This window comes from Pseudocercospora fijiensis, assembly GCF_000340215.1.
Source record: "Pseudocercospora fijiensis CIRAD86 unplaced genomic scaffold MYCFIscaffold_3, whole genome shotgun sequence".
Classification (NCBI taxonomy): Eukaryota; Fungi; Ascomycota; class Dothideomycetes; order Mycosphaerellales; family Mycosphaerellaceae; genus Pseudocercospora; species Pseudocercospora fijiensis.
The window spans coordinates 5,234,416-5,248,067 of NW_006921534.1; the positions used below are offsets into that span (position 1 = coordinate 5,234,416).

Sequence of the window (13,652 nt, forward strand, 5' to 3'; positions counted from 1 at the left end):
AGCGCTTACAATAGGCTCGTATACTAACGTTAAAGATAATAGCCTACTTTCGAGGGCGCGGAGTAATTCTCAAACCTTACGATATATACAACATCTCCTAGAATAGGACTCTTTATAAGCGGCGTACTAATAACCAAGCTTAGCGGATAGTTAACCTACTCGATTAGTACTTAATCTTCTATAATATTAAGATAGACGAGGAGGGTTTAATTAAGGCATTAGTAGCTCTTTATCTAACCTCGCTCGAGGCCTTTAAAGCGACGCCTTATTAGCTAATTCTCGACACTACTTATTCGACTAATCTATACAACCTCGAGTTGCTAGATATAGTAGCCGCTAGACCGATAAACGATACGATTAAGCTCGGTATTAGTCTTGTTCGTCCGAAGCCTAATAAAGCTAACTTCGTCGAGTTATTACTATCTATACGGAAGGGCCTTAAACAAGCCGGCTATGCTATACCTCTCGTTATAGCGACTAATCGTAAAGAAGCCTTAATGCTAGTAGTCGACGAGGTGTTTCCGGAGGCCTTAAATATCGTCTACGAGTAGCACCTAAACTAAGACATACTTACTCGAGTAAGGAAGGAGCGAGGCGACTTTATACAGATTAAATCTAACGGTTGTTAGACTAACAGTCTATCTACAACTTAGTTTATAAAGCTGTTTACTTATACTGTCTATAGTAAGACCGAGGAAGAGTTTAATAACAACGTTATTAAGCTAGACAACGTATATCCTATATTTAAGGCCTATCTTTATAAGAACTAGTAGTTCTATAAGACTCGGATTGTTAACTACTAGACTAACTAAGTCCTACATTTTAGCTACAAGATAACCTCTCGAGTCGAGTCTTACTATAGACGTATTAAGCTCTAGCTTAACTATAGTAGCAGACACGATATCTTTACGCTCTTCGAGTCGCTTCTCAATTAGTAGTAAGAAGGCTACGACCGCCGCCGTACCGCTATAGCGGACAACCTAAAGAGGTGTAACAAGTTGCTAACTAGAGCCTTCTATACTAGTATCTCTCGAGTTATTAGCGACTATTGCCTTCTCGAAGTAGCTAAGCTATACAAATACGCTGTTACCCTTCTTAGGACTACGACTAACGATAATAGCAATAAGATTAAGCACTCCGCCTTCTTATATAGCTGTCCGTAGTACCGCTATAACGATTACCTTACTAAGACCTTCGGCTATCCGTATAAACACGAGATTATAAAGCTTATTAAGATAGGTAGCTTACGAGCAGTGCTATTGCTACGCTACTTCTACGACTACTAGCTTATCGACTTTATAAAGAGGTAAGAGCCTCGTCTACGCGAGCCGAAGGTTATCTTTAGCAACCGCAAACCTCTTACTAGTAGAGCGACTATCTATATAACAAAGCGTATACTTACTGCTCGAGAATTAGACGACTTAAACACTATTACTACGAAGAAGCGGAAGCTAACGAATATAGCGACAATAACTAACTTCACTCTCGAGCCTAGTATATCGCTTACTTAGCTAAGAACGACTATTATAGACTACTATAAGTGCGTAAAGAGCTAGTACCGTACGCAGCAGTGCCCTTGCTAGAAGGCTAACCGTCTATATAGACCTACCTGCTACCCTTAAGGCTTCGAGTGCTATAATCTACGTTAAGAAGCACTTCCGGTTAAACTACAACCTCCTTCTAAGATAGACCTTCTATAGCAAGAACTTAATAACCTTCGAGCGCGTAAGGAATAGCGCACTTAGCAACAAATTAAATATAACTAATAGTAGGCAGCGTTGTTTAAATAGCAATAGCGGTAGGCGTTGTTTGAATAGTAATAGCGGCAGGCGTAGTTTAAATAGTAATAACGGTACTAATAATAGCAGTATTTACTAACACAGCCGATAGGACGGCTACTCTATAACTAGGTGCTATAGCAATAGCACTATTAGTTTACTTAGTAGCAGTATTATATATAGTAACAGGCTAGTTAGCAGGCTAGAGACTAGTATAAGCTAGTATATATAGCCTCGCGTAGTTACAAGGCTGTAGGTCGTAACCCGCTTAGATCTAAGTAGATAGCAACTAACAACACCTTAAATTTTGCTATACTACTGTTTTGCTAACAATCTTTGGCTTCATGTTTGGTTGCCCGGCTAGCGGGGCCTGCAGCGACGCGATTATCCGCTTCTACACGCGATTTTGTAAGGAGCAGCCGATTCCGTAATCCTGTAATCTACTGGGGCTCGGGCAGCCAGCTGGGGCTCGGGGAAGTAACCAAGGGCATGACCTGCACCACATCCCTTGCAATTCCTCGACGCCGGGCCGTGTCTTGGGCGTGGTGTAATTTAGGTTCGCCCATCCGAAACATATCTTGGGCACACATCTCATCTCAAGATTCAAATACTCAAAGCTGTACTCACGGAAAGATCTCCGCGCGCCTGGAATCCACTTCCGATCTCCGCGGCCGCTATGCTATACTGTACATAGGTGACAGTGAGACTTTCGTGCTTGGTGGGCGGCAGAATCTGGGATGCTTGTCAGCCATTGATGTACTGTAGCTGCTTGAAGCGACGCGGCGATTTTGTACCTCTTCGGGTGGGCATCGTTTCCAGGTCCCGAGCCCTCAGAATGCAGTCATTGCACTTGATCGTGCGCCAGCACAAGCTTGCGGGCGTCGTGTATATCTTCGTCGCCTGCCGTCCTGGCTCGTCGCAGCCATGGCCATTCTCCTCTCCCATCATTGTCACCAGATGACAGCCTTGAAGGTATCGAGCATAATATCGTTCTCGAACGGCAGCTCTTGCTGCGCCTCTAAGATTACCTCTTTGCCGTACCGTACGCGGTCCCAAGAAGAAGCAATCATCACCGGACCTGTAGAGCGACGAGGGTAAAAGCAGGCCGAGGAAAAGCTTGAGGCGGGCATCTGTGCATCGGACCGCTATCGTGCGGACAGAATGTGGTGGATTGATGAATAAAAGACGTGCCTGAAGATAGCATACAGTCAGTCCTGCCAACGAGATTCGTCCGGAGTGAATTCGTTCACCCTGCCGCGGTGTCTTGCTTCATCGATGGCCATTCTGGAGCACATCATTGGCACTGCTTGACCCATTCGTCCGCAAGTTCCTACCAAGCTTCCAATCCCAGGTTGTGACTCGCACTTCTGATGACGAGTGCCGACTTGGGTCTGGACAAACGCCGTCGTCCTCATCGATGTCATGAGCGGCTGGTGCGTGCGCATTGCTGCAAAAGGTAGGAGGCGTTCTTGCTGCCGCGTCGGTGCAGTACTCGTGTATGATTCTCCAGTGTCCACATCGCTTCCTGCGACTTCTCATCAGGATTCGGAATGATGGAAGTGTGCGTACTATTTACCAGGTCAAAAGAACAGCGTAGCACATCGCGATGATGTATTGATCGATCTCGTTTATCGGAGGGCTACTATAGTAGCAAAGTTCAGTGCTTGTGCAAAAGTGGCGCTCTTAGCATATGCGTCTTATCAATCTATGCGGTAGCGTTCCCACGCTAAATGTGAGTCTGAAGCACCTTAAATTCTTCTCGCTCCAGTGTCAGATGGATTTATCGACAATGTGCCCTCGGATGGGCCTGCTCTTTCCACGCCCAGCTTCTCCACATCAAGCGGCCTCTGACGGTGTTCGTGGCGGCGTCAGCGGTACAAGGCGTTGTTCTTTGCGTGTTTGCAGGGAGCGTGGTGTATTGAAAGAGCGAGAGGCTTGAATCTATATAGAACCGTGCACTCCGCAGCAGGAGCCGAACCAGAAGAGAAGGTTGAATCGCAAAAAGTTAGCGTTCATCACACAAGGACAACATACCAGATGGAGGAAGCGGTTGAAGTGTTTTTGATCTGGTGCTTGATGGACTGCATGCAAAAATTGTAGGAATGTGGGTATTCGGGATATTGCGCGGCCGAGGCCAACCAGGTACTCATTGACTGTGAATCGATTTATTCGATTCGGTGCAGTCCGACGGTCGACCAAAGCATATTGCCTCATCAGTAGTATCGCTCCGTAGCACAACAAGCAGCCGGCCAGCCGAACAATGCCACAGCCTTGCAGAGTTTGGTATCTGGCAAGACAGGTTAATAATAATGGCATAGTTCGTGCCAAGGAGAGGTGAGCGCGGTACACTTTTCCGAGCTTCCAGCCTTCCAGGATCCAGGGCGCGCGGTTAATATTCTATACTCCGCCGTTGGTATGCACGGACCTGATTCCCTGTTCTCAGTGTGTCTAAGGACCATCAGCCTTTCGCACAATTCAATGTCCGATGCAGAGAATCGGAAGCCACCCATGGCAACAGCTAGTCAACAGCGTCGTACATTCAAACGCAATGTAGATCCGTTTCAATCCGACGCACGAAAAGTCGGGCAGCGCCTTCTTGTGCTGAACTTCTTTCCCAAGTTTATCGAAATCAGTATGAAACTGGCCAGATGCCTAATCGCCCTAGGTATCGGAGCCTGATGATGGCAATCAAGCTTCAGCGGAGTCAATGAACGGAGACTTAAGATGTCTATCTTGTCTCCGGCGTTGCTTGACGTCCAACGAGTCTCTCCCGCACAGGGTCGAAAAACTGTCGAAAGCTGCTCGCCACATTATCAGCTACAACGTTGCGTCAGTTTCGCCAGCAGATCGGAATCCAAAATCGCGTACAACCAGTCTCTGTGGCCTGATTCTTACCCAGTTCAAGCTCGTTGGCGGTGGAGGTCTGAATGGTCAAGCCAGGGCTCGGACTGTCGCTACGAATCTTCTGTCGTCCATCGCGATCTGATGACCAAAGATGTAATGTGTCAGTGAAATGCTCAGACAGGCAGTGAATTCTCCCATGAGCATAATTACAGCGAAAGACATGCCACAACATCCATCTGATAATCCAATTCGGAGTTTCTGGGCGCGCTGGATCCTGACCAAGCTCATAGAGAGGCTTTGTGACGGCTTGAGCAGTTTCAAAGATGTGACGAACTTCTGCACCCATGATCCTCTCGTCGACTTGCGAAGTGCTATAGACCGAGACTACTTCGCGTTGTTGGTTGTGGGCTGCCAGAGTAGCAATAATCCTTCGTCTGCCCTCACTTGCTTCTAACTGCTCCACATTAGATTCATGCAAGACCAAATTCGACCGATTGGTGGCAGTTTGTTACCTTCATGAGATTGTACATGCGTCGAAGAACGATATTGTTGATATCGAGGCCTAAATTTCGGAGCAACCTCGCCTTCGAGTCGCTGCGAGGCAATGGCGGAATGACAGGCGCCATTCTTGTGGTGAGAGCGATCTAAGGGGCAGCTGAAGACAGGCGGCTCTTTCCCTGGCTGGTTTCGAGCTTCGGGATCAAATCTAGTCTCCTTCCCCGGCCTGATTAAAAACGGAGTGTGAGGCATAATATTGCGTGCAAAGCCAACATGTATCAGTCTACGGGCCGCCCGCAGGACCGCCATCTGAATGGCCAACCACATCATGAAGGTGTCATTCAGACACACTCTGACAGGTGAAGGTTGCTGTCTCCTCAGGTACCGAAACATGGCGTATCATGAGCGTCGATCTAAAACTTGAAGTGTGTGGTGTGTGGTATCACGTGCATAATGCCTGAGGCTGAAACTGCGCACTTTATCTTTGGGCTTCCTGTAGATTAGCCCTCTTCTAAATACATTACAGTTTACATCAAGTGGTTATAAGCCCCCTGCGTTTCTAACGCATTCTATATGTTTTCTAATAGTTAATCCGACTGCTACGTAGATAGCGCTTATTACTAAAAATTGCGCCGATACTATTATCGTCGCCGCCGCTTTTAAGGGTTCTAGTAGGTGCTAGTCCGACTCGAGTTATTAGTGTTAGCTATCCGCTATACTAGTTCCTAATAATAGTATTAGCTATCTACTATACTATAATATAGGCGCGCCTATCGGCCGCCCCTTATTACTATCGCTGTCCGTAATAGCTCTCCCTACAACCTCTAGCGCTTATATAAGCAACATTCCTAAGCTAAAGAATAAGGAGAATTACCTATTATAGTCGTACGCTGCTAAAGGCGCTCTTAAAGGTATGTCGGTTTAGCGCTATATATAAGGCATCTACTAGCGACCTCTTTCTAAGGCCTCTAGTAAGTCTTCTAAAGAGTTTAAAGACCGCTAAGATAAATAGGACTCTAAAGATCAAACAGCGCGTACCTAGATCTTTGCTAATTATGTTAGTAATATTTAATAATTACTACTTAGTCTATCTATATCCTAGGAGGTATAGGACTTCCTTAAGAAGAAATATACTAGTAAAGGTAGGTCTACTAAATTTATGCTCTACTAGGAATATATTACCCTTCGGTATAATAGCAAGGACGTTAAGAAGTTCTATAACGAATATAAGAAGAAGCTCGGTACCTTAAAGGACACTAAGTTAGCTATTAGCTAATATTAGGCTGTCTATATGTTTATTATATAGATCGCACTATTCTACGAGGCATTCGTATAGATGCGCCGAAAGTAGATGCGCGCCTCTAAATATACTATTAACGATAACACCCTTAACAACATTATTAGCGCGTTGCTTAATAAGAATGTAGCTTAACTAAACTAGGCCTAATATAATAGTTTCTTCGGTCTCTAGCGCTAATAATAGCAAGGTAGCAATAGTAATAGTAACAGTCGAGGCGACTCGAACCGTAGCGGCCGTAGTAGTCGTAGAAACAGTAACAATAGTCGTAGTCGTAGTAGAAACAACTAGAATAGTTAAAATCGCGAGAAGTGCTTATACTGTTAAGGCACTTACCCTTCCGACCGCTGCTATACTAAATACCCTTATCTAAAGGAGGAAGACCGACTACGTCGTAAATAGTAGAAGTCTAAGAAGAAGGGGGTGCAGCAGCAATAGCAGCAGCGTAGACTAACTATATAGTAATAATAGCAACAACCGCTATCTAGTTAGAATAGTGCTTAGGGGCTGTATGCGGCTAATACTACCCCGGGGGTGTTATTAGACCTAAGCTACAATTACGCCTTTACTGCAAACACTATAGTTACTATTAGCGACTAGGTTTCTACGGCTCTTACTGCTAGCACTCGTACTACTAATTAGGTTGTCGACTTAGGTACTAGCATATATATAGTTAATAACCCTTTATTGCTTATTAAATACGAAGGCTGTTACATTCCTGTCCGGTTTAGTAGCAATACGAAGCACGCTACGATAGTTAGTATAGCCTAGACTAAGGTTGTTAATAAGCGTAGTATAAGTAGCATAAAGCTGTCTAATATACTATATGTTCTAGGTCTAGTAGCTAACCTTCTATCTACTAAGAAGCTTGCCGATAAGGGCTGTTTCTATCGGAATAACAAGCGAGTGCTGTTTACTGTTGTTAACAGATCTAAGGTTACTATTGCTTAAATATACCGAAAGAATAGTCTCCCCTATCTATATATACCAACCTCTAGACCGGATAGCTAAGTTGTTACGCTTCTATCGAAGAAGGGGGTGCTAATAGGTACGATAGAAGAGTAGCATCTACGATATAGCTATATCTATTACCGCAAGCTGTTACGAATAGAAGCTAAGGGTTAGATTGTTATTACTAGAAACAAGACCGACTTCCGAAACTATATCGCTTGTCGTATAGCAATGTTATATAAGGAATATAACCGACTACTACGAGTGCGACCGTCTACTATTTACTACATTGTCTATATAGATGTAGTTACTATTACTAACCCTAGTCTACTACAAGAACGCTACTTTACGTTGTTTACATGCGCTAAATTAGCCTATCGACACGAATATGCTAGCTCGCTAAAGTTAGGAGCTATAGTAGCAATTAAGGACTACCGTATATACGTCCGTATATAAACTAGTTACTTAATCCTAATCTACCGCCTCGATAGAGAGAGTAAATACGGCGGAAATTAGCTATTAAATTAGGCTCGAGACGAGGGCATTATACTGCAAGTTACTGTACCTTATTTATTAACTTAGAATAGCCTTGCTAAGGTTAGCAATTATATCGTATATACGACTACGAGAAAGATAATACTACAGGCTAACCTTCTAAAGTCTCTATAGCTATATGCTATTACCTCCGCTATATAGGTCCTTAATATTATACCTAGAACCCTAGAAGGTCTTAGCCTCTATACTATTATAGCTAGGGAGCTCAATTAGTCTCGAACGTAGCTACGCCTTTAGCACCTTCGAGCCTATAGCTATACTGCTATTATCTACGACTATAGTGTAGCTCGTAGCAAGAAGTTTGACGCTCGTAGAAAGCTTAGCAAACTAGTTAGTTATACGAAGGACTTAGTAGACTCTAACAAATACATAATCTACTTGTCTAACGAATATAAGGTTGTTGCCTCGAAGGATATACAGTTTATTAAGTTAGGGGACGACAAGTTGTCGCTTCTAGAGGGTATAAACCTATACGCCAATCCTAATAACCTAGCTAAGAACGAGTTTATTATACTCGAGTCGGTTATACCGGCTCTGTTTAATTCTATAAGTAACGAGGCACCGTCGCTATAGGAAGCCGCTAGTATAGTCTAGCAGCTTCTAGCCTAATAGGAAGATACTCTAGAAGAACTAGCTTAGGAGGTAGCTAATAAAGTCGCTAATCTATTGCCGCTCGAGGATAACCTACCGGCTGTTCAACCTCTATTAAGTAATAAGGATGGTTTCTAATCCGCTAAGGAACAGCCTATATACGATCCTTACGCTAAGAAGGGCGAGCCGGGCTAGTTGCCTAAGTTTAAGCGACCTGCTAAGGCTGTTAGTAATCGTTCTATGCGCAAGACCCGGAGCAATAAGTTAGCTCGTAACCTCTTGCGTAGGTACCTAGCTAATGCTAGTGTTTAACGCAAGGCGCGCCGCTAACTAGCTAATATGCCGATAGCCTATATTAAGGGCTTTATAGCCTCCTACTACATTGCGGAGCAGTCTAATAAGCCTAAAGAAGCCATTCCTATTCCGAAGAGCTTTAAGGCCGCTAAGGAGTTATAGTACTAGCTATAATAGAAGGAGGCCTATAAGGCTAAGTACAAGTTATTAATAGACAACTATATATAGGTATATGTTTCTCGACTAGAAGTACCTAGAGGTCGTAAGGTTGTCCGTAGCCGATAGGTGTTTACTATTAAGCGTAACGCTAATAGCAAGGTAAGCCGGTTTAAGGCTCGATAGGTCGTCCGTAGTTTTACATAGGTTAAAGGACAGGACTATAATAAGACCTATGCAGCTGTCGCTAAGCCGTCTATACTGCGAGCACTGTTTAGCTTGATCGCCTATTACGACCTAGAGGCTAAGCAATACGACATTCTAACTGCCTTCCTTAACGCGCTTATTAGGGATAAGTATAAGATCTACGTCGAGCAGCTATATAGCTTTAAAGACCGTAGTAGTAAGGGCATAGTTTGCCTATTACTAAAGGCACTATATAGTCTAAAGTAGTTACTAATGCTATAGTATAAAGAGCTTCGAAAGTACTTAAAGAGCCTAGACTTTATTCTAATAATGTCCGACGTCTGTATATTTAAGCACGTTGTTAGCGGCTCTATTATTGTTATCTACGTAGATAATATAATTATTATCGCCTATACTCTATTAGTACTAAAGGCAGTAGCTTAGTTACTAAAGGACCGTTTTAATATGCGAGAGCTAGGCGACCTTTACTACTATCTCGGCATGCGCATTATCCGCGACCGTAATAAGCGCACTATCTACGTCGTTTAGGACGCCTACTTAAATAGGCTCTACGAGAAGTATAGTATGCGTAGCCGTGTCGGTCTAGCTACTCTAATAGTACCTCGCTATATTAAGACGTCTATTTAACGCGCACCTAAGGGCTATATAGCTAGTGCCGCCTTTAAGACTTAGTATTAAGAAGGTATTAGTAAGGCACTATAGCTAGCTATAATTATACGACCTAATGCTTGCTATACTATAGGCTTGTTATTACGATTTATCTCTAACCTTACTAAAGAGCATTATACCGCGCTCCTTTAGCTAATTAAGTACCTAGTTAGTACCCTTAGTCGTAGCATGCGCTTCTAAGGCACATAGAACGATAAGCTCAATTTTGCTAGATACTATAATGCCTTATAGGCCGACGATCTAGTTACTCGCCGCTCTATAGGCAGCTTCTACTTTACTATTATAGGCGGACCTCTATTATATAAGTCCGGCCGCTAGACACTCGTTATACTGTTATTAACTAAAGCTAAGTATATTTAACTTACTATAGGGGCTAAGGAAGCAGTTGCCTTAGCTTGTTTATTAAAGGAAATTAGCTATAAGGGCTATATTCTTCTAGTTACGCTCTACGAGGATAATTAGTCCGCTATTGCTATTACTAAGTCTACTAGCATTAATAGCCGTACGAAGCATATAGATGCTCGTATTTACTATATTCGAGAGAAGATTGCTAATAGTACTATTGTCGTCTAATAGGTTAGTATATATAATTAGATAGCCGATAGCTTTACTAAGCCGCTTAACAAGATTAAGTACGGCCGCTTTGTTAAACAACTGAACCTAGTAGATTGCAAGGCCGCTATTAAGAGCGCTGCAAAGCTAGCTACTAAGTACTAAGAGGAAAGGGCCTTTGTTTGCTTTGTCTGTTTAACCTAAGAGTAGTCTAGTTTGTTTACCTATTTCTATACCTAATACCCCTTTGTTTGCTTCGCTAGTTTGTTTGTTTGGCTGTATGCACGCGATAAGGGGGTGACTTGAAGTGTGTGGTGTGTAGTATCACGTGCATGATGCCTGAGGCTGAAACTGCGCACTTCATCTTTAGGCTTCCTGTAGATTAGCCCTCTTCTGAATACATCACAGTTTACATCAAGTCTAAAGGCGCCACGACGGCATCGATGCATTTTTTGTCTCAACATCTGCTGTGCAACGAGGACAGACGCGCATCGCGACCCGTTGACTATCGTCGCCGAATCCTTCGCTCTGCTTCGCTTCCGGTTCGAAGCCTGTGCGAGCCAAGATGCTGCTTACCCTGTCAAAGTCGGAGGGTCACATAGTTCTAGGTAAGCCGGTTGTCCGCGGCTTCGGCATGCTTCGGGCAAAGAGTGCATTGATCTCACGCACATTTGTGGTGTCCAGTGGGGCTCTACTTGATGTCGACATCAGAAGGACCTACCATCCTCGGGAAACGTATTCATGCGCGATGCTGGTCGTTTGTTGCGAGATCTGAAGCGAAAGGGTCCATGACGCCGGATTTGTTTGGTTAGGCACAGGTGCTGGCTGAATACGTGAAAGCGATACTTCAGCGTGTCAAGCCAAGCAAAACCACATTTGAAAGCGTATCGCCGTGGCTGATGATGTTTGGAGGGTGCTGTAATTCCACCGAACTGAGGAGGATACTTTAACATACCTTGCAGCTTCAGTGCACCTTGAAGAAGAAATGGATCTTAACGAGTATGTTAATCCCGGTTGCATTGTGCAATGCTGACGATCTTCACGGGCCTGACTCCGACCCGCCGCTCCTTCAGGAAGGTGAGATCCGATCAGGTACGTTGCCGACCATCCAAGCGACCGGCGAGTTCAGCCCGGCGAGTTCAGCCCGGCGCTGGTTGAAGATGTCGTGTATCCGCGTCGTTCTGGTCCAGATCTTGGTCTTGAAAGCTGCAGGGTATCAATCCTTGGTCTCAATAACATCGTGCGCAAGGTCACGCGAAGTTCGCCAGAGTCGCAAAGACCAGAGGAATGCTAGGACGTGACAGCATTTGAGTGAGTGGCCTACGAGTTGAAAGAGAACAAGTCCTGGTCTCTCAAAAACGGAGGGATGCTCAGATCGAGGTTGCTCTCCAGAATGCCTTCTAGATCTTGTATTTGCCAACTGGAATCGAGAAAGTCTAGACATTCTGCCTGTAGATCGATACGGGGAGACTGAGCGGTCGTGAGGTCCTCTGCCTCATCACGCACTGCTGTCGTAACGTCTCCGCTGTTGTACTTTGCGGAAAGCCCTTCACTTTGCAGAATCTTCACAGCCATCTCTGCCGTGAAACTTGCCGACCAATAGCTTTGACCAAGACGTCGCAAAATCTTGCAGCATTTGTCGACCTGCTGTCGAGCACGCTCCTGCTTGGTCGCCACTGAAGAATGACGCATATCACGTACAGCTGCACTAAGAGCAAGTGATACGGCGTACGGCACGATAGGTAGAAGTGTGACGCTGTCGACTGCGTCCACATCCATCATCGAGACGATCTGCAAGACTGACGCAGTTTGGCGCGTGTTTCGAGTGCCAAGATGTCGAGAATCGATGTGGGATGGGATTCGGACAGAAAGGGTTGCGACAGCATGGTAAAAGAGCTCCAATGTCGTAATCATACGCGGGCAAAGCTGAGACGACTCGCAAAGAGCGAGGGCCTCTTCGAAACTCGGAAAGTGAGAGTCAGAAATTTCAGTCACCTCAACATTAGGTCGGTATAGAGATATGACACTGTTGAGCAGGGTCGCAATGAAGACCAGAGTCCGGAAGCCTGGTGAGCAGTGCTGGGCGCATTGCATCGGATCCTTGGCCATGTCGGATTCATGCATCAATATGGGACGGCCGTGGAAAGCAGCATGCATCCTGTCAACTGACCAGAGCAGACAAAAGAGGTCAGCCACTTTCTGATCCCGCTCTGTATCTCTTGGTTGATGAACTCCGATTGTGTATCCGAGATGCACAGCCTTCGAAAAGAACCCCGATGTGAGCTCCAAGTTGCGTTGACCGAACGCCATGAGAGACATCACTGTCAGGAGTCGAATCACAGTCGTTATATCTGGCACAATTGCAAGCTCCAAGCTTAATCTCAAGGCACTCAGTATAGCTTGGATGAAATCGGGAGCCTTGTAGGTTCTTTCGGCTATGCGTAAGTGATGTCTTATCGCTGGATCTGGTGCAGCCAGCAGACACATTGCCTGTTCCATAGCAATACGAACTGAGCTGTCCGAAGCGCTACGGTGGTAGAGATCCAAATCTATGCAGGGTAAGATTGGGTGAATGTGCTGAACATAAAATGCCTTCAGCGCTTCCATATGCTCGGTCTCTGGCCGTACACAGACAGTCTGCTGCTCCAAAGCAGGCAAAAGGCTTTTTCTGACCTCCGAAGAGCATCCATGGAGAATGCTTGCAGGGCCAAACATGGTCCCAGTGGCCGATTCCATCCGCTCGGGGGAATCCTCTGGTCGCCATAACCCGATGCGGTTTGTGAGAGGCCTGCGATTGGCAATTACTGGGCTCGAAGCCTCAAGAAGCTCTGCCTCTGGATTGAGGTCCCCAATAAATCGCTCCGGGGCAAATTGGGAGTCCGACAGTCTGATGCGCTTCGCGTGCCGGCCTGTGGCCACTTCCGAATCACCAGATTGGTGGGTAACAGGGGTGACACGCTCGACGGAGTCCCTCAGTGATGCTCGTGCATGCTGTGAATGTTGCTCGCTACCAGAGCTCACGACGTTTGGGGCCTTTTCGGCTGCAACACTGGCCAGCGTGGACAACCCATGCTCCTGCGACGCGTGGGTGCATCTCTTCTTTCTTCTGCGACATTTTTCGCATGCTCGCGCCGCAATCTGTCTCTTACCTCCCGAGAAATCACCGCTGGAGGTAATGAATCGGAATTGGGAGTAAAGTGGTAGAGGTGTTGTTGTTGTCGACATGGGCAGGAGAGAGCAATGAAACAAAAACAAGCGGG

The 13,652-nt window shown here is 45.3% G+C and overlaps 4 protein-coding genes across 4 annotated transcripts; 2 read left to right on the forward strand and 2 right to left on the reverse strand.

Moving 5' to 3' along the window:
• Positions 1 to 2,104: 2,104 nt before the first annotated feature.
• On the reverse strand, positions 2,105 to 3,223 carry MYCFIDRAFT_173822 (uncharacterized protein; the record flags this gene model as incomplete). The annotated part of the gene is made up of 9 exons (XM_007927273.1): positions 2,105 to 2,138; positions 2,179 to 2,272; positions 2,302 to 2,373; positions 2,406 to 2,423; positions 2,469 to 2,607; positions 2,647 to 2,686; positions 2,733 to 2,796; positions 2,825 to 3,045; positions 3,072 to 3,223. The coding sequence occupies 9 exons, from the start codon at positions 3,221 to 3,223 to the stop codon at positions 2,105 to 2,107; spliced, it is 834 nt and encodes a 277-aa protein (XP_007925464.1).
• Positions 3,224 to 3,276: 53 nt separating this feature from the next.
• Positions 3,277 to 5,619, forward strand: MYCFIDRAFT_173823 (uncharacterized protein; the record flags this gene model as incomplete). The annotated part of the gene is made up of 18 exons (XM_007927274.1): positions 3,277 to 3,337; positions 3,376 to 3,404; positions 3,466 to 3,645; positions 3,684 to 3,847; positions 3,879 to 3,933; positions 3,962 to 3,997; positions 4,032 to 4,077; positions 4,108 to 4,443; positions 4,472 to 4,693; positions 4,719 to 4,780; positions 4,804 to 4,990; positions 5,040 to 5,119; positions 5,144 to 5,170; positions 5,214 to 5,255; positions 5,284 to 5,361; positions 5,403 to 5,479; positions 5,527 to 5,556; positions 5,583 to 5,619. 18 exons carry the CDS (start codon positions 3,277 to 3,279, stop codon positions 5,617 to 5,619), a joined length of 1,749 nt encoding a protein of 582 aa, XP_007925465.1.
• A 5,053-nt stretch (positions 5,620 to 10,672) lies between these two features.
• MYCFIDRAFT_173824 (uncharacterized protein) lies at positions 10,673 to 11,686 on the forward strand (the record flags this gene model as incomplete). Its single annotated transcript, XM_007927275.1, has 10 exons — positions 10,673 to 10,689; positions 10,715 to 10,769; positions 10,801 to 10,985; positions 11,044 to 11,075; positions 11,104 to 11,146; positions 11,170 to 11,176; positions 11,205 to 11,246; positions 11,276 to 11,305; positions 11,361 to 11,618; positions 11,642 to 11,686. The coding sequence occupies 10 exons, from the start codon at positions 10,673 to 10,675 to the stop codon at positions 11,684 to 11,686; spliced, it is 714 nt and encodes a 237-aa protein (XP_007925466.1).
• Positions 11,687 to 11,949: 263 nt separating this feature from the next.
• MYCFIDRAFT_1821 (uncharacterized protein) lies at positions 11,950 to 13,254 on the reverse strand (the record flags this gene model as incomplete). Its single annotated transcript, XM_007925981.1, has 1 exon — positions 11,950 to 13,254. A coding segment is annotated over one exon (1,305 nt), but the record flags the coding sequence as incomplete, so codon positions are not given.
• Positions 13,255 to 13,652: the final 398 nt, after the last annotated feature.